At 42.4% G+C, this 20,749-nt stretch overlaps 1 protein-coding gene across 1 annotated transcript in view; it reads right to left on the reverse strand.

Moving 5' to 3' along the window:
- The window catches only part of CRYBG1 (crystallin beta-gamma domain containing 1), a 204,323-nt gene that overhangs the window by 3,251 nt on the left and 180,323 nt on the right, over positions 1-20,749 (reverse strand). Inside the window, exons 10-21 of the mRNA XM_082732060.1 lie at positions 19,463-19,498; positions 18,280-18,434; positions 16,990-17,116; positions 16,754-16,899; positions 9,523-9,649; positions 9,285-9,317; positions 8,266-8,378; positions 6,624-6,753; positions 3,880-4,019; positions 2,786-2,909; positions 2,229-2,387; positions 501-663 (exon numbers count right to left, since the gene is read on the reverse strand). Coding sequence (XP_082588186.1) covers positions 501-663; positions 2,229-2,387; positions 2,786-2,909; positions 3,880-4,019; positions 6,624-6,753; positions 8,266-8,378; positions 9,285-9,317; positions 9,523-9,649; positions 16,754-16,899; positions 16,990-17,116; positions 18,280-18,434; positions 19,463-19,498 — 1,453 coding nt within the window. The remainder of the gene's footprint in view (positions 1-500; positions 664-2,228; positions 2,388-2,785; positions 2,910-3,879; positions 4,020-6,623; positions 6,754-8,265; positions 8,379-9,284; positions 9,318-9,522; positions 9,650-16,753; positions 16,900-16,989; positions 17,117-18,279; positions 18,435-19,462; positions 19,499-20,749) is intronic.

Here is a 20,749-nt window from a genome sequence, read left to right on the forward strand (position 1 = left end):
AACTGAGCACATAAACATGAATCCATATTTTTTAAAAAACGATGTTTCCAATGTAGTCCCATTTCTTTGGTTTTGGAACTCTGTCTTGTAAGACCAAGGAGCTCTATCTCAGCAAGGTGATGCACGCAGATGCATGGGACTCTTCAACTATATTCACTGAGCGTGGAGCCTTTGTGATTTTTAGTCTATTATAATAAAACAAATGGTGTGAAATCAGCCTAGGTCCAGATTTCAGCTCAGCACTTCGGGGTACAGGTCCATGATTGAGCCCTCTGAGCCTCAGTCTTTGGGCTATAAAATGGGACCAGGGACAAGGGGGTAACCTGGGGCTCCCAGGGTCCCTGGGAAGAGGCTGTGAGATAGAGGGCGTGTAGAGGGGTTCTCAGTGGCTGGCCCACGGGAAGAGATCGCTTACTGCTAATAGTATGCACATTTGCACAAGCAAAAAAATGTATTTTTAGCTAAGTATAGACACAACAGAGAAAATAAATGATTCTTACCTTTGACATCTAAAACTAAATTCGGTTTCAACTTGCTGTAGATCCTGCCATCTGGCTTCATGCTCCAGAACTGACTGTCGGCATTCTGGTCGAGGGCAAGGCCCAGTTTCGAGCCAGAGGTCACGAGGCTCCCCACGATCGTCAGGCAGCAGTCTTCCGCTATCTGCTTATGGGACAAACAAGGCAGCTGAGAGACAGATACACCTTCAGGGATCATGATCAGTTCTGGGCACAAATTGATTTTTAAAGTTGTCTTTGCTATCTGCTTCATTTGCCCCACAGGAGGCATTTCAGCTTTAGCCGGAGAACTGGGATCAAATAACAAACACTTATACCTTTGTTTCAGGTGACACGAGTGCTGGAAAATTCTCCATTCTTGTCCCTTGTAAGATTTCTGCCCTTTGGGAGTCAGGGAAACTTCAGAACATTAGCTCTCCCTTTCAGCAAGGACCATGATCAGAGGCAGGGGTCTACTGCTTTATCTCCCTTGACCTATAACCATCTCTGACCCCATCAGCCTGACCCTTCTGGAATATGACTGCATCTCTAATTTGAAAGGCTGTTGTAACAGTGAACTAGCTTAAAGGGCATTTTATTATTTTAAAACTTGAAATTCCACCTACTCTCGTCTTCCCTTCGTAAGAGATGTCTAATAGAAATTTCCAAAAAGGCATGCTATCCAGCTATAAAAAGAGGAAGGATAAAATACAAATGCAGTGGAGTGTGATTTCATGCAAAGATTTTAAGGGTCCTTTTCTGATGTAAATCTACTGCGTTCACATGACGTTAACACACATCCTCCTACAGAAAGTGCTTATGAAAAGTATACAGGTGATAAAAAGAGTGATAATCTAGGACACTGTTTCTCACTGACCTACCGAATTCACAGTTAACACCACTAAAATGTTTATTAGAAGTAATTAAAAGTAAGTGCTGAAAGGCTCTGTTTTCTTAAAGTGTTTAATTAAAGACAGAAGTCGGCTTTTTTTATGCTTCTGTAGTTCAGCTGCTGCTGCTTCTTGTGCTTGCTTCTCTGCCTGTCTAAACACTACTTCTGTTTGCTGAAAGGATGATTCTCCCTCAAGCACAAGAGACCCAATTAGCAGGTTGTGCTCCCTTCCACAGGCTGTATGCCTTCTGCTGACTCATGGGGCACCCAGTTTTAAGAAAAAACCGGGAGCAAATAGTCAAGCTCATAAAAATCAAGAAGGAGTTAAAAAGACTATCTACAACAGAAGCGCGAGCTTCTCTAATAAAGTCGTATACCGTATTCAACTTGACCAGGTCTTACATGGCAGGAGTGATGTAAGAGGGAGACAAGCCATTTTCCATTTTACAAGGTACGACCATTGGGCTGTGTTGTACACAGGGTTGTAGGTCTTTGCCCTAGTCTGTCTGCGGGTCTTCCAAAATGAATGAATTGCATTTACAGGGCTGGGGCTTACTGAAAGAAGCCATGATAAGTAGATGAAGGAGAAAGGGGAAAATAAGACAGTTCCTTCTCGTACTACATAAAAAAATCAGGTATGGATGTAAATGTTATATCCTGGATCCGTGCTAGATTTACCCCCCCCCCCATTTTAAGTTCCTCAATTGGTTTTATCAGCTAAAAAATATTTTCCTGGAAAACCTCTTAATTTATTTCCGAAAGTGCTCTAGGAAGTACGAAATAGCATCTACTTGAAGAAAGAGGCCATGGCAAACCCTTTTCTAATCCTAAAAGCTCACCCTGCATTTAATGCACCCTTCTTGATAAATCCAAATCTGATCGTCGGCACCGACGTCCTCCATGACCTGTATCCGCAGAAGCTTCAGATCCTCCAGGTTTCCATTGGTGGACATGAACAGCCCCGTTGCTTTGTTTCGAAGTCGGAAATAAATTCGTTTCTGGAAGACAAAAGACCGCGGTGTGGTCATATATAGGTAGCACCGTCGGGGGCACAGAGTAAGCACGGACAGCAGGAGGGATCAGAGGGGATCAGGACTGGGGAGCACTGCTCCATCCTGCAGAGGCAGCAGGATTTTCTCAAGGAATTTGTCAAAACTGCAAAGTGCGGGGGCCAGGGAGCGTGCGGACGGCCCACAGGCTGATCTTGGTGTGGGGGCATTTCCAAAAGCCATCACCGCCTCTTAGCACCAGAAACAGAGCCCAAATCCAAAATTCAGGGGATGGGGAGGGGTGATCGATTTCATACTTAAAACTGAAACTAAAAAGCGGAGTTACATTTACAAAAAAAAGAAAACAATTTCAGAGTACTCGAAACCTGGAGAGGGAAAACCCGTACCTGAACAAAAGGTCGTAGAGAACCTATTTGGCGACAGCCACTGAACTCGTACCAATTCGGGACTTCCGCTGGTGACAGTAGGAACTGCCGACCCCTGTAATTGCCATATTCGTAAGTGACCCATCTGGGGAAAAAGAAAACTGTGTTAAGTGGCAACATCCACTTGACATCTGGCCCTGATTTTATTATGTTTAACAGCGCTTCCCATTTTTACACCGAGCTTTCTACCTTAAATATACCTTGGGGGAGAAAAGAAAACTACCTCATTTTCTAAAACACTTAAAGCGCCCATTTCTTGGCAAGTAGGAAATTCTTGGTGCATGAGTATTTATGCCAAAAAGATCCATTCCTGAGTAGAAACAGGTTAAGTTTTCCCCTTTTATAAGGCAATGAAATATGGTCCTTTCCACAAGGCTGCCCTGTACTTCCTGTGAGGCTTTCATAAAACGTTTTCAGTTGTAGTTTTTTTTCAAGATTTTATTTATGTGAGAGAGCACTCGAAGGGGAACGCGGGCGAAGGGAGAGGGAGACGCAGACCCCTGCTGAGCAGGGAGCGATGCAGGACCCCATCCTGGGACCCCAGGATCTTGACCTGAGCCGAAGGTGGTTGCTTAAGCAGCTGAGCCACCCAGGTGCCCCTCCACACTGACCTTTAATCACTGTGCACAGCAACCGCTAATAATTCCCACGTAAAGGAAAATCCCGGCCCTTACTCCAAAGCCAAAGGACTCGGTCTTTCAAAGGGATAGGAAAAATCAGCTCCCTTTCTTACTTGCTAAAAAGGTGCTCAATATATTTACTGAGCACCGATTTGTAGAGGATTCCCCTAGAAACTTGACAGGAGCTAAAGACAAGTACTTGCCTTAAGTAAATTAAAAATCTGGATGAAGAGATAAAAACTACCTCACACGTGGCTTTTCCCAATGGGAAAACTATACTATGACGGTGCATAATTATTAACCTTTATAGAAAATAAGGGGATAAGAGGATAGATTTCAGTTTGCTTAAGGTAGCATAGGAGAGAAAGAAATATAACCAAACCTAATTTATAAAATCAAATATTTTATTATATCAAAAGTAGGTAACTCACTTACATGCCACCAATCACCTGAACAGAGCGTATCTGTGTGTTGAATCCTAGGGATCGGAGATTAACTACTTCCGCATTAAGTTCAATCTTTTTTCCTTTGAAGTCTTCTCTTTCAAAAAGAATAATTGTTGGTTCAGAAAATTCCTGTCGAGGAACAAGAATAGAGTTCCGTTACTCAGCTTTGATGAGAATTCAAACTCACACAGAAATACCTTATTAAGGAAAAATCACAAGAGCTGACCAGGCTTAGCCTGTCCTGAAGTCCCTTTCCCCAGAGGTCTGGGTGTAACCGAACCCACAGCTAAGGAGAGGAAGGACAGAGGGCAGGAAGGTTATCTATTGCATAGAAAGGTAGGCAAATACAATGGTGTTTTAAAGCAGGAGGTGAGGGGCGACATATCCTAGGCACAAAGGAATGGGTCTTTGAGTCATCAACACTTGTAATTTATTTTAAATTTTGTCATTTTGGTGGGGGGGATCAGGAAGGGCTAGAGAGCCATGTATGTGAGTGAGCGGTAAGGTCTAAGGTTGATGGCGGTCTGGGGTCTAGCGGGACAGCGGTAATTACCTAATCAAGGAACCTTCCCCTCGTAAGCATTTTTCAAATGTCTCTTTTGTTTGTTTTAATTGTAAGACAACAGATTGTGTTGTACTCGTGCTCCCAAGCTTTCCTGTAGGAATTATAGTTAGAGAGGGGGAAAAAAAAAACCAAAACCAGGGTGGAAGTCCCATGTTCAAGCCATCATTCATCTGAAAGAGGACAAGGGCACAGAAGTCCCCTGATTTTCAGAAAACGAAAAGCTGGCAGCTCATACTTGTTTTTCAAATTATAGACCCTTCTGACCCCAGTCTAAGCCCTAATGATAATAATCCTAAGATCATAAATAATACATCAAAAATCCCCTCCCTGCTTTAAGTTTTGAGGTCAGGGTGTGGCAACTCACGGCTTCATTTATGTGGATGTGCCCTGACGTGCCCGGAGATTCCATGGAGCAGTAAACAGAGATGAGGGTGCAGAGGTGGTTTGTGCGGGGCAAGAATGGGGTTACATAAAAACGCAGAAGGAAACGACAGGAGTAGCAGAAGTGGCCTGAGCATGCGTGCCAAGTACTAGGGGAAGGCAGGCATTTGAAAACTTGACAACTGAAATGGGTTTATTTTGTTGTTTTTTAAATATATATTTGGAGGTAGCTTTTAGAATTCTAGGCATGCTAAATATCCAAGTTTTCAATATTTGCTTATTTACAAGCTGATGCATCTTACACGTCATTCCATGTGTACTATTTTCACCTCTCAAGAAAGGTCAACATTTTAGTTATCTGAACAGGCAGGAAGGAAGGAGATCAAGCCATTTCGTGTATGTTCTACTTTTAAAACTCAAGTCACCAACTACGTATGTTTAAAGCTTTTTAGGAGAGATCAGCTACCAAAAAACACACACCCGGCCGTGAACATCTGAGCATTATCTTGATGTTTTGTTCTACCAAATATTGCTTTGGCTATGTAAAAATGAAAGATTTCTGTTCAAAAAGGGACAATATCAGCTGAACCAGCAACATACTTGATAAACTGGGAGAAGACGTGACTGCAAGTCTCAAACAACAGAGTGCTAGATTTAAAAACCATGAGGACTTTCTGCCACTCAGTAGCGACAGCAAAAGATACAGGAGACTGAACCAGGGCTTGGCAAATGGTGTAAAACAGGCAGTTCACAGAACAGAAACCCCAGTGACTAATTAATGTAGGAGATGCCGGTCTACTAATAGTGAAACAACACAATGAGATGATACTTTTTGCCCACTGTCTTCAAACCAACAGAAATGAGAGAATACCCAGTAATGGCAGCAGTGTAGAAAACAGGAACCCACAGCTCTGCTAGCAAAGATCTCAAGTAGTGGGATTCAGCCAGACTTAGAGAAACTGCATATTCATGCGCATGAAATCCAGCAAATCCACTCTTTTTAAATACACACACCCAAGAGACTCTCACACAGGTCAATAGGGATATGTGTGAGGGGATTAAGTATGTAAAATACGGTGATGAATACTTACACCGATTAGAATCAATAAACTAGATGTACATTCAGGATAATGGACAACTCTGAAAATCTGTTAAGTATTGGGTTGCTTATAATGATCAGAACTATAAGCACCACACCATATGTAAACTAAAAGCTAATATACAGATTTATTTTTTAAAAATCCATACGAATATCCAAGCTGTATCCCAAGCACATTAGAATGGGTACTTATAAAGGAGAGAGGACTAGAAATAGGGATCAGGTATGCAAGGGAAAAAAAACAAGACAGGAGCGGGGCCTTGAACTAACCCCTGATGACTGTACCACAGCTGACTCAACACTCTACATCTGGAGTCTGAGAAAACAGCAAACCAAACCAGATCTGAAAAGAGGGATGCCTGGGACTCCGTTGAGTGTCTGCCTTTGGCTCAGGTCATGATCCCAGCGTCCTGGGACCGAGCCCCACGCCAGCCTCCCTGCTCTCCCTCTGCCTCTGGGCCCTCTCTCCTCCTCTTGTTCTCTCTCAAATAGATAAAATCTTGAAAAAATAAAAATTTAAAAAAAAAAAAAGATCTAAAAAGAGACCAAAAAGTTACAGGATGGAGAGTTCTATAGCAACTGTTTTCTCCGCCTCTTACTTTAAGTCCTGAGGAAGTCTAGATGCTGGTCTCCATCAGCTACCCGTGCCCCGCAGCCCCGTCACACGTGGTCACGCTGACATACTTACAACGTCTATAAAACGAAGAGACTTGAAAGTTGCTCCGGGCAGGCATCCCATCGCAGAGAGACAAGGGTAGTGGCCTTCCTCCAACACGTACTGATTCCCGGAGAAATTTTCTCCATCATATGCAACCCAGCTAAAACGGGAAAAACCATGCACATGTTCAATATGTACTTTGGATATTCTCTTCAAGAAGTCTGATTCTGAGAGGTGGCCTGCTAGAAAGCACAATGCATATGGCTACCAGTTCTTCCCTCAAAAATACCTACACTTTATTTACTGCTTTCCCTCTTGCTGCACATGGATACTCTTAAGAAGTCAGCTGTTAGTTTTGCATTTGGGAAATATTTCTTTTTTCCTCTACGAAATTACTCATGTTTTTCCCTGTGCACCTTCCAGTATTCCTGGAGCCTCTCCTGGGGGCCACCATTCCATAGCCCTGAGTCCTCTCTGTATAATGCTTCAGCTGTCACGGCTAGTCCACCACCGGGATCTACAGGTTTCCTCCCCGAATTTCTCTCCTTTGTCCTCATTTCCGGCACCTCTGTAGCGGGCCGCAAGTCGAAATACCACAGTGACTTAGACAAGTCATTCAGCCCCTGTGGGCCTCGGCATCGTCAGTGACGTGGTGATTTACCAGCTTTCCCAGATGAGCGGGGTTTTTGTTCATTCTTTTAATCCAACAAATGTTCATCCAGCTCATTGTGTATCAGGTACTTTTCCACTGCCGGCGACAGAAGCGAGGACAAAACACAGTCCCTGCCATCGTAAAGTTGACGCCCTAGTGAGCTGAGATGGACATAAATGAAGAGCCGGGGGCGCTTCTGCTCCTGCTAAGTGCGGCAGGACAGGGGCTGAAGGGGAACCAGCATGGAGATCGCGGTGTGCGCTGACCCACTGGAATTTTGCTGTAAATCTGTGCGCTCGAATGCAAACCCACTTCAGGCTCTATTATGTGGGGCTACGTGACGAGATGGTGGTGTTGAGACCACCAATAACTAGGTGATTAATGGCACCATTACTAATATTATTATTATTAGACATAATTCCTCCTCACCTGCACAGGTGGCTCCCAGGGTTTCCCGACCAATTTCCCTTGACTTTGGGCTCCTCTCCTTCTAGAGCTTCTGTCAAACCGTTTTCAGCAAGACACTTCGAGCTCATGGCCTTTCCCTTCTTGTATTTTCTACGGCATCCGTCTAAACTCGTATGCTCAGGGGGAGCCTTCAGCACCTGGTCCCACCTTCTCTCCCCCCAGCCCTAGGGTGCAGTGCTCCCTGATCCCACACACGCCAGCCCCACTCCAGCCATGCGCTGCCTGACAGAGCGCCTGTCTTACTCTGATCTACCTGGAAAAAAATATGCACCTTGGAAGGCACCTTAGAGATTATCTAGAGTCCCTTTGCAGGTGACAAGACAGGCTGGAGAGGAGAGAACCTGGTCTGCATCGCACCGGAGAGCGGCGTGGTAAGCCTATGCCCTCCGATGTCCAGTGCTCCGATGCAGCAAGGTACAGGTTTGTACGGACACGAACGGGCCTGTCCCGTTTGGTGCTTTCACAGAATGCCAAGGTGTCCCTGAATGCTTGTGGACACGTGAATTCTCACCTCTCCACGATCGGGCTCTGCCAGCCCACTGTTTGACTTACCAGCCTCCTAAAACTCTGCAAGACTTGGTGGAAAATGAATCGTCAATTTGGCTGGTTGTTTCTTCAAACCCTTGACTGTGACCTTGAAACTGTGGTTCCGAAAACAACCGAATCTTTGAAAAAGTGAACAGAAAGACGTCCAATTATTCTCCTAAACACATGAACTCGTTCAGCCTTTGAAACGATGCAAACGTGAGCTGTTAGCTCCTGTGACAATAAACGGCTAGGAATTTCATAAATCCTTTAATTTTCTACTTCTGCAGTAATGATCAATTAGAAATACTTTGGCTGCCCCATTCACGCTGCTTTAATTCAGAGACTTCAAAGGCCAGCCCGACCATAGAGGCGGGTTTCTATAGAACACCCTGTCGCAACAAGCTGTGAGGCATTTTAAAGCTTTATTGTGGCCAAAAGTAATTGTTCATCAGTTCTAACATTTACAAGAAATTATATTTTGGAAACATAGTATAGTTTTCCTCCCTCTCAATGGGAGATACTTGCTGACTTATTAGAAACTTGTGTATGCCAATAAAGGAGGCTACAGTGGTGTTTGCCCCTCTGTAATTAGGGCTGTCTGAACTCTGAACACGTCCATTAAAAAGCCTCAATAACAAATGTAACACCTCACTTGCAGTCGGCATTCAAAGGCTTGAGTGAGAGGCCATATAAAATGTTTGTCTAATGCGGACACAGCAAAGATGGAAATTCATTTTACTGTTTAGAATAACTACATGTGTTGTTTGAGATATTAATCTTAGTGTATTAATGTAAATTGAGCCAGCATAATGATATCAAATTCAACTTTATATCATAAGAGCATTTTATAAGAAATATTTAGATATGGGTATGTGTTGTCAAGCACGTAAAGGAAACCTAAATCTATTTTTTAAATTGTGCTTTCAGGTATAAAAATGGGTGAAACTAACAAAATATCTCAAATGTCTCACATTTTACACATAAGATGAGCTTTTCAGTGGAAGCCCCTAATTATAAAAAAAAGAGATTATTTTTTAAGTTACCTGATTTTGTCTCCTTGGGCCAGTAAAAGAATCCTAAAAATTTTTAAAGGGAAGAGAGAAGGAAATGAGTAGAGCAGACATCTCGAAAAAGTTTTTTCTTCTAGATCATTAGCCATTACTGTTAAAAATAATTTCAGAATAGTTTCTACAGTGTTATGAATTACATGAACCAGGAGTACACATTAAAGAACTCTAGAATTCAGTTAAATATTCTCATATCAAAGTATTAACTCCTTACCAAACAAATGGGTTGAACTGAAGAGATCTTACAACTTTTGCCTCCCCAGTCTTCAAAACTGGTGTACAAGCCTTTATCCAGTATATACTGCTCTCCTGTGAAGTCAGGATTCTCATAGGCTACCCATCTAAAGAAACAAAAACAATGACTTGTTAGAGTTCACGGTTTACATGTATAATACAACTATCAAACCCACTTAGGAAAATACGTAAAATAAGACACTTCCATTTGTTTGAATAATCAGTAGTTTTGATTTTTATGATTCTCTGTTAGTCTTTTGGGAGACCTGTCTGTATGACAAATCAGAGTGACAAGGGAAAAGTATCCTTCCCTGAACCTTTTAGCGTTCTCACTTACCAAATCCTATTCCCCAAGAAAGCTCCAGTGGGTATATTTGTCTTTCTAATTCCGTTCTGAGGAAATAATCTGGACTTCCAAGAAGTACTTATAACATTCTCTTAGTAAGCAAGCAAGAGTTCTTTTTGTTATTGACCTTAATATTTTCCCAGAAAGATTACAAGCAACTATGTCTCTATTATACAACAAAGCACAGTGGGGAAAAAAAAAAAGCTCACAGAAGAAGTCCTTTAAAAAAATAATGCTAGGGGAGAACAGTGTATACTAAGCTCTAGAGAGGGGGCAGACTCGAGTGTACTGGGAAACTATAGAGAAACTGGCCATTCCTGGGGAAAAGGAGACTCCGGCGATGGGGGAGAGAAGGAAGCTGGAAGGGAGGAAGTAGAGGCAGAAGTGTGATACTTCTTGTACAAATCATAGTCATTTTCCTCTTCGGGTGAAAAACACGTTCTTCAGGTTGGCAGGTATACACAGAGAGAGAACTCTCGTGCTGTGTGCAGGAAATTCAAACCCAGGGTAGTAGAGAACTACCCCTGAGTTTAAATATTATTTGAAACGATAAGGATGATTAATAATTATGCGACCTTCATGTTCTGTGTAATGATCTTGATGCGTAAACACATCGGTCAAAGTTCAAGAGCTGGATATCTTTATAAATATATTGCTTTCCTTTTTGCAAGGCCATCACAACAGTTCAAGGATTATTTGGGTTATAAGTCTTGTTTCTTATGCAAACCGTTATGGTTTTAGCCAAGTTGACTATAAAACAAAATTCTCCATGTCCTGAGTGGATTTATGTCCATTTGCTTGATAAAAAATTGCCCCATGTTTACCATTAAAAAACATACCAACAAAAATGCAGCTAATTAATTAAAATTTTATTGGGGACAGGATTTCTGACGTGACCTATGTAGAGTAAGCAACACTGATCAGTCAGAAATACTAAACTCTCTCCTGGGATGTTTTCTCTCACCTTTCAAGTGATCTACATTCAGAAGATAATCAACCAAACCAACTTATTGATGCTGCTTCCCAGCCAAAGATAGCCTTTGAAAGTTTTTCGGTTCTGTTATATTCGAAAGATAACTCAGCATTTCCTCCTGAGTTCATTCACTGCCTTACTGATCTGCTCACAGCTGAAAAAGGACTAACACCATGTGCCTGTATATTTACTCAGAACTTTCCAAAATGCTTTCGCATCTCTGACCACAGTCAACCTAGGGAGGAGCAGGTCCTCCCATTTTACAGAAAGGAAAAGCTAAAGACACAGAAAAGTGAATTCACTGATTCTTCAACAAACATTGACTGGTCATTTATCGTGCGCCAGAACTAGAGGGCAGTAGGCATGCAAGGTTGGACGGGACAGTCCCTGCCCTTGAATTTACTGATGGCTGAGAAGTAGCACATGGGATTATTTGCTGGTGTTTGTTCTGGCTGGGAAGGGACCCGTTCAGGATGACACCGAGTGACACCACTGATGAGCTAGTGGCCAAGGATGGCTGGACTCCTGACTGGGTCTCCTGAGGCTCCCCACTCTGTGATGATCCAAGCTGCCGCTTGTCAAGTCTCCTTTCATTTCCTCTTGTGTTAAGCCATACTTAAAACAGTCCAGGGGATGCCTGGGTGGCTCAGTGGGACGCCTGGGTGGCTCAATTGGTTAAGCGGCTGCCTTCGGCTCAGGTCAGGATCCAAGCATCCTGGGATCGAGTCCCACATTGGGCTCCTTGCTCAGCAGGGAGCCTGCTGCTCCCTCTGCCTCTGCCTGCCTCTCTGTCTGCCTGTGTTCGCTCACTCTCTCTCCCTCTATCCCTGACAAATAAATAAAATCTTTAAAAACAAAACAAAACAAAAAAACAGTCCACACACTGCATAACGAACAGGGTATGACTTGACTGTTGAAAGGGCTGGACTTCAGACAAAATCTCAAACGCAGTCACTATTAGGAAATGAACAGCAATCAAGGATAAAAAGAACACCGCAAAAATCTCCAGCGTCAAGGAGCTTAGGACAGCGAACATCTGCACGCACCCTCCTGGCCGTCTGAACAGAGTAACTGCTGGTAGGCCAGTCAGTCTGTTTTAGGAAAAACTGCTCCCCTACTTCAGAACCTCATCAGCAATTTTTAAAAGCCTATTCTTAAACACTGTGAGGTCAGGAATTAGGAGACTAGTTCTAGCTATGGTCATGACATTAGTTTCCAGATAACTTTGAAGGGGTCACTTAACTTTTGCGAAAGGTCATATTTTCATCATAGGTAAGGGGGTCCACCAGGATCCCAGCGCTGACATTGTGTGGGGCTGTACAGAGTCCGGGAGCCTCAGCCTTTGGCATATGAAGAGAAGAGACACTCCAATGGGATCCTACCATGTGGGGAGGAGTTTCTGCATAGCCGAAATACCGACAAAAACCAGGACTTAAAAAAAAAAAAAAAAGAAGGGGTGCCTGGGTGGCTCAGTGGGTTAAGCCTCTGACTTCAGCTCAGGTCATGATCTCAGGGTCCTGGGATCGAGCCCCGCATTGGGCTCTCTGCTCGGCAGGGAGCCTGCTTCCCTCACTCTCTCTCTCTCTGCCTGCCTCTCTGCCTACTTGTGATCTCTGTCAAATAAATAAATAAAATCTTAAAAAAAAATAAGAAAAAGAAAAGAAAGAAAGAAAGAGAAAAGGAAAAGAAAAAGAGGTTACGCCATATCATATCAAAGTATTCCTAGCAGTCTCCGCATCTGAAACAAGTTAAAGGAAAGCAGAGGGTTCAAAGGCCTTTTTGCTTGATTGACTTCAAGGTTTGGAGGGGAAAAGGCTGTGAATGGGGAGAGACGGACCACAGGAGAGAAGGCAGCTGAGTGAGTCTTGGAGGAAGCTTTATCTAGCATGTTTTAAATATATATATATATACATACATATAACTAACAAGTGAGAATACTCTATTTCCCTATAAAATAAAATAAATCACTTCTAAGGAAACACCCAACACCACATAAACCTAGCTAATTCATGGAGGTTGAAGCAAAAAAACCACTTATTAAGATGTTACTTGAATTGACGGTCATGGTCATGCTGTTTTCCTTCGGAGTTGTAGCCTCAGATGAATCACCCATTAAGAGGAGGGTAAAAATAAAACCCCAGAACTCAGACTTGAGATTCTCCCTTGTATCTCTGACTTCTACTTGAGACTTGTAAGAAGAAAATTCCTTACTGTCCTTGCCTCAACATATTCTGTACACGTGAATCAACACTTCCCTGTTTACAAGGCTGGGGGGGGGGGGTGGGCTGAGAGCGAGTACGTGTACCGGCAGGTCCCAGCCTGGCGGAGTCACTGCTCCAAACTCCCGGGTGGCAGGGCAGACTGGCCCTTCCGTGGCAGAGAAAAGGAAAAAGAAATTAAAATGATGGCACTCTAAGTTTCTTAGCTGGATTCTAGACCTAACTCCTTTTGTTCTTGGTTTTAAAAAAAAATCGAGCCCAGTTTCCACCATGTGAACAAGGACATAACCCAGAACTTGACATGGCTTGGTAGGAGCTGCAAGAGGGAGTTTCTTCTGATGTTGCGGTCAGAAATGGAATGCGGGGCCCGGCGCTTCTGTGGCTGGATTCACGAGCATCCCTCCTGCAGGCTGGGCTCTGTTTTTGAGCTAAACATGAGTTTACCGCCCAGGGAATGTGTTACCCATGTGATAGTGAATCTCCTGGGAGAGAGCCAGAAGAGGAATCTCAAAAAAGTTTTCTGAAAAGAGTTTGCGTTCCATACTGTGAAATGAAGACCCAAACTAAAATTCTTATTTGCCAAGAAGAATAAAGTCATTAAAGTCACTTTTCTTTGAAACTATTAAAAACAAACAGGCCGGACTTCCTCCCTTGTGTTGGCACACCTCAAGCTATCTACCTCAGGAGGCCCAGGTCCACTGCCACCTCTTCAGCCAAAGTCTTCCCTGCACACAATCTGGAAATCAATCTCTCTCTGCTCAGTATAATCTCTAGGTCTTTTGTAGCTGTCATTATGTTTTATATGGATACTGTGACTTCTGTGAGAACTTAATAGAATGCTTTGCATGTAACAGACCTCTATCAATATTTGTCAGATAACCAACTAAATGAACTATGAGGAAGCAGCTGGCCCTGGTGAATACAGAAGCCCTTCCACAACCTCAGAATTTAAAAGGAAGTGGTGTGAAGGGGGTGATGTGTGCACACCTCCCTTCCACTTCCCCCAATACCACAACTCAACTGCTATCACCAGAAAAAAGGCCTAAGCCAGGAAATACAACAGAAATGACTAAAAATAGAAACCTATAAAAGCAACATTTATAAAGGAAGCTAATTTCAAGTAAACAAAGGCTGAATTTAAAAAAAAAAAAAAAAGACTGGCTCTGGGCATGATTCTACCTGTGCTAACAGCAAAATCTACAAAAATGCCCTAAGGGAATTCTACCCAGGATCCTTTGCTTCCTCTGCTAGGACGCATGACTGGACTCTGACTAATGGAACCAACACACCTGGTGAGTACCAAAGTGTACAACTGTTTTTCCAGACTGAACTGGTCATTATTTTCCTTGTAAGTAATTAGCTTTAAAGGCAATCTAAAATACTAAGAGCCATGGCAACATTTCAGATGACTTCTGCCATGCCGTACCTTTCATCTATGGCAGATTGTAAAATGTTAGGGTGTCATAGCAGGACCTGGTAGAAGGCATGTCCTGCTGGGAATGAAGACCCAGAAGTCCTGGATGTCACCCTGTCAAGATGGCACCACAAGCAACAGCCTACACAAGGATTTGGCGAATGTGACTAATAGTAAAACATTATACTGTAGACACATCTCAGATATCCAGGGATCCTATGGGAGGCTCCACAAAATACAACAGAATTGAGGTTAGAATGATCCAAATAGCCTATGTTACTCTTAAAAAAACCTAGCATCCAACACTTTCAACAGAACCCATGTCAAATAATTTCATCTAATTATATAAGAATACTCTCACCTATAACAAATTCTAACTGACGCCAACCTGGATCATAAGGATAATTGTTTAACTTCTTTTAATAGACATGTATTTTGCCCATCCAGTATCTGTCCTCATTTTTTCTGATGTTCCTGGGAAATAACTCACCCCAGTCATATATTAAGTGGCTCCTCTGGGACTGGCCCTACCCTGCTCTGAGACTGGGCACATCACACAGGCACAGTCGTCTTCTTGACTACAGAGATTGATTCAGGCAGGTACACATGACCCAAGCTGAGAGAATCAAAGTCAAACCTGGAACTCTCATGGGAAAGAGACGCTCTTTCTGCTGGACACAGTGAGAAGAACAAAAAGCAATGATGCTGCCACTGGCCACCAGATGTAAGTGGCCTGCCTAAAACAAAGCCAGCATGGGAAAAAAGCCCAGTCAGGAGACAGAGAGCAAGTTCTAATGACAGTGTCTAAATTTGACATCCAGCCATAACTGAAGCAAAAATCTTTTCCAGGACTTTCAAGTTATATAGTCGGATAAACTGCACTTTCGTCACTTCTAGCAGTTTAGGTTGGCTTGCAGTCATGTATATCCTGAAGAATCTTGACTGATCATCTTCCAATAAAAGCTTACCTTAGCAATAATAGAGCATTCAATTGCTAACTCCAGCTACACTGAAACAGTAATTTTTATGTCAAAATAATAGTGAAGAAATAAAATGGAGCAGATGTAGGGTGTAGGGGCTCCGGGCAGGCCACCCCAAAAATGACCACAATGGTGTATCGATTATTTCAAAGTAAAGTTACTTAAGAAGCAACCTGTGCTAGGGACGCCTGGGTGGCTCAGTGGGTTAGAGCCTCTGCCTTCAGCTTGGGTCATGATCCCAGGGTCCTGGGATCAAGCCCCACATTGGGCTCTCTGCTCAGCGGGGAGCCTGCTTCCCCCACCCCTCTCTCTGCCTGTCTTTGCCTACTTGTGATCTTTGTCAAATAAATAAATAAAATCTTAAAAAGAAAGATTTAATAAAAAAAAAAAAGAAAAAAAAAAAAACAACCTGTGCTAAAAGGACTATCAGACCCTCCTCTGCCTTTCAGAAAACAGGAAAAAATCTCCCATGTGAAAGTTACCCTCCTTATAACTGGTAACACAGTCTCATCACCGGAGACAGGAAATTTAGAGCTGAGAAGTCTGTATGAACAAACCCTGTTACTTTTTACTACTTTATTACATTAGCCCAAATTCTGTTTAGAATTTCTTTCTAATCAAAGCTTCCAAACAAGTTTTATCCTGTCAATTCCTAACAAATGTATTGTCTCTCTAAAATATATAAAAACCGCCTGCCCTGTTTATTTCTTTGGGTCTCAATTTCATTATCGGACCTCCATGAGCATGTAATTAACTTTGGTGCTTTTTAATATTTTTCTCCTGTTCATCTATCTTATGTCAATTTAATTCTTAGACCAGCTAGAAGAATCTTGATGGGTAAGAGAAAATTCTTCCTCCCCTGCAAGAACATAGGAAAATTGAATGGGACTTTATCCCAACTTCCATTTTCTAGTATCAGATCATTATTTTTTATTTGATTCCTGCATAAGAAATCCAGGAGATCTTTCCATGCAGAATGATAAGAGAAGTAGATCTGTGGATTTCTATCATGAAACCCCCAAATCTACTGTCTCCTGCAATGTGATATTATACATAAAAAAAGACTATATGAGAAAGATCTTAAAAAGCAGTTATGAAAATATGTAGCAGTACATATTAAATGACTGATTTCATATGTAGTTATTGACATGCTTATTTACTGAGTGCCTGTTCTGTGTCAGAGATACTATATTTGGGGATTAAATTAAATTAAATTAAATTAATTTAATACAACCCAAGATAAAAGTGTTTAAAATCCCGACTGGGTCATTTCACTTACACTCCACTCAGTACATTAATAGATTGTGTCTTCAATCCATATCCGGTCTCCTTTAAGTTAGCAACAATTCCTAATACGTCGATACTGGAACCTTTGGATCCAAAGTTTTTTTCACTGTACATTATCATATGAGCATTTGAAAAATCCTGTTAAGAAAAAAAATTCAAAATTCAAAGGCTAGCCATTTATCATTCAAAAAAGATCAAGTATTCTCTATTAGGCTTTCTTTAACTTACACCTAATATAGGCCGTAAAGACTGAAGTTCTCCACTGTAACCTCCCCAATCTTTCCAGTCCTTGTACTCTCCTTCTTCAAGCAGATACTGATGACCTGTAAATCCAGGCTTCTCATAAGCAACCCAACTGCAACAGAAAGAACATTAAGGAGTAGTAGTTTTCACCAGTGTTAGAAGTGTCCCCATGTACTTATGTTTCATTAACAGACACTAACAGTTATGAAGCTAGACAGAGACTCATGCACTATGACTATTGGAATTCTCTAAGATTTAAGAGACTAATGGAATGGCCCCCTAAAGAACAACATAAGGAATATACATCAATGTTCTGTAAAGGAGTAGAGGGAGTATGTGTGTATATGTGTATGTGTGTATGTTTAAAAAGAACTGACTCAAAAGAACTTCAGCAGGAGCCCCTGAGTGGCTCAGTCAGTTAAGCGTCTGACTCTTGATTTCAACTCAGGTCATGGTCTTAGGGTTTGGGGATCAAGCCCTGCATTGAGCTCTGTGCTCCATGGGGAGTCTGTTGGAGAGTCTCTCTCTCTCTCTCTCTCTCTCTCCTCCTTTGCCCCTCCCCCTCCACTCACATGCTCTTTCTCTCTCAAATAAATAAGTAAATCTTAAAAAAATAACTTCAGCAAATAAAACTGGATAAACTTTCTTCAGTGACTAATTAAAATTTCTTTGCCTATTTACAAGACCACTTTCAGTGTATACTTCTAACGGAAATATGTAAGATCGATAAAGTGTAAAATATCATAGAAAGTAAACTAATAGTTCAATTATATTTTTTAAAGATTTTATTTATTTATCAGAGAGAGAGAGGGGGAGAGAGCGAGCACAGGCAGACAGAATGGCAGGCAGAGGCAGAGGGAGAAGCAGGCTCCCTGCTGAGCAAGGAGCCCGATGTGGGACTCGATCCCAGGACGCTGAGATCATGACCTGAGCCGAAGGCAGCTGCTTAACCAACTGAGCCACCCAGGCGTCCCTAATAGTTCAATTATTTGGAGCATCATATTAATAAACAAGATATAGATTTGATCAGTATGGGTCAACTTATTAGTCTTTCTCAGCTGACTGGCCCCAAACCAGCCCTTTGAACCACTGTGTCAAATCTAGGTCCCAGCTGACCGAGAATATGTTTGAAATTCATTTTACCAACTATCTGGAATGGTTTTCATTTCACGGTGGTGGAGGTGTGTGTGGGGGGGGGTGGGGTGGGGGAGACGTGTGTAATACTTTACTAAAGGGATAAAAAAGAAACTCCTCAGGCTACTCCCCCCTACTCACATTCCTCTCAGCACTTTCATGGAGCCCACGGACGTAAATGGCAAACTGTCATCTGTCTTCTCTTCTGTTTCATCTGCTTCCGTAATAAAACTGCACATTTCTGTTTCTAATTCCATACATTTTCCTTCAAAGAAAGGCTTTTCATAAATAACTACCTATAATAGAAATGAGACAGATCAGTAATTGTAACAAGTTAAATGTTTCAACAGCTAAATATTAAATCAGTCATTTAATATCATATCACTAAATCCTAGAACACAGAACTTTCTGATCATAGTTTTAAAAATAACTGAATGGCAGTATCATCATTTTAAAACTCTGAATCTTTTTCCTGATGTGGTACAGCCCAAAGCCAGGTTCGAAGGGCAGTTTATAAATAATTGATTTTTAAAAATTGGTTTTGTTCGATGGCTAGAACCGATAGTTAGAATTTTGCTTAGGACAAACTAAGGAACCAGAGGATCCTATATTGCTTTAAAAATGAAATACAGGAGTGCCTGACTGGATTCACTGGTAGAAGCATGCAGCTATTAACCTCAGGGTCATGAGTTCAAGCCCCACATTGGGTGTGGAGCCTGCTTAAAAAAAAAGAAAATAAAATAAATGTGTCATAAATAAATGCGTACAAAGTAGAAATAGCAGAAAGGGAGATCTTGTCTTGAGAACTCAGTTTTTTCCCTGGCCTACTGGCAAGCAGCAACTGGCCCTACAATTAGTAAATACAACCACAAATTATAAACCGAATACAACAATGAACCTCTTAAGCCATGGCCACACGAACTGGGAGGGATTATTAGTGCCATTAACCTCATCTTCCAGTCAAAGGGATGGCATGTGTCAGTTGGGATGACTTCCTTTAGCTGCAGTTACATTTGCTGATGTGTAAAATCACATTATCTTCATGGGGATGGAATGGGAATAAATTTTTTATTTTTATTTTTTAAATTTTTAAAAACTTTTTTAAAAAGATTTTATTTATTTATTTGACAGACAGAGATCACAAGTAGGCAGAGAGGCAGAAGAGAGGGAGAGAGGAGGAAGCAGGCTTGCTGCGAGCAGAGAGCCCGATGCGAGGCTTGATCCCAGGACCCTGAGATCATGACCTGAGCTGAAGGCAGAGGCTTTAAACCTCTGAGCCACCCAGGCGTCCCGGGAATAAAATTTTTAAAAGAAACATTTTTACCTTGGGATCTGTAGGGAATTCAACTTTACGTCCACCCTGAAAAGAAAAATAATATGGTCAGAAACACAGCTCTTGGTGGAGACAATCCTGTTTCGTACGACCCACGACAGCCGGGGGTCAGCGGGCCGGCCTCCCAGCCTCTGCTAGAAGTGTGAGGGGGCGACGGTTCTGACATCCCAACGATGCGGACGGTGACTGAGGAAGGCCGTGTGGAGCCAAGGCGGTCTATAAGCTGGATCTGCTTGGTGGGTTTGTTTTTTAACCCAATAAGCTATGTTTTTTGTTTTTGTTTTCCCATTCAGAAAATGTCTCATGGATATGCATCTCTCTCATGTCCCTTGAAAAGCAGTCATAAGTTCAGACAGCCCTGGACACAAGTTCTTGGTGGCAGCCACCCCCCCCCCCCCACACACACACCATCCAGCCCCTTGACGGACTAGCTCTCCACTGGGCTCCCGCTCTTGCCAGGACTTGCACGAACCTGGCCAATCTCCACTCCTCTCTCAGTTCAACTCCCTGCCGTCCTCATCCGAGGCTGTTTGCTGCCTTGCCTCTGCAGGCACGGGATTCTGCAACCCACGGCTTACAACATCTTTGAGTTCACACAAGTTCACTCTAGGGTCTGGAGGACTCTTGTAATAATTAGATGAGCTGCTGGCTAGAACTTAAACTAGCCCAAAGGATGGGTCTGTGGGGTTGGTTTTACTTTTAAAACAAAGTTGTTGTAAATCACCCAAAAACTCATGAAGAAGAAGCCACAGAGAAAGCTATTATTACACCGAAATGATAAACGGGTAAGAGTTAAAATCGGCAGCGGGAAAGTCAGGAGAATATTTTCCACCAATCTGGAACCGTTCTTTCTTTCTTTCTTTTTTTTTTTTTAAGTGCAGCCAAAGGTACTCACATGCACCAAATGAACAGTAATTATAAAGGAAGGTTGCTGATTTTATCAACAAACCAAAGCAGAAACAACCAAGTGCAGTATCGCCCCCCATTATCAGCATTTCACTTTCCAGGTTGTTACCCGCGGTCAGTCACAGTCTGGAAGCAGAGGCTCCTCCTCCTGATTCAAAGTCAGAAGGTCAGGGGTCGCCTAACTCTGCGTCAGGACGCCCACGCCCCTCACCTGGCTTCACCTCACCAGGCAGGCACTTAACATCTCACTGCATCACAGGAAGGGCGATTAGAGTACAGTAAGATGCTCTGAGAGAGGGACCAAGCTCACACGACTTAAACTACAGTATATTGTTTACTTCTTCTATTTTATTATTACTGTTCATCTCATAT

This window comes from Mustela nivalis, assembly GCF_964662115.1.
Source record: "Mustela nivalis genome assembly, chromosome: 5".
NCBI lineage: Eukaryota > Metazoa > Chordata > Mammalia > Carnivora > Mustelidae > Mustela > Mustela nivalis.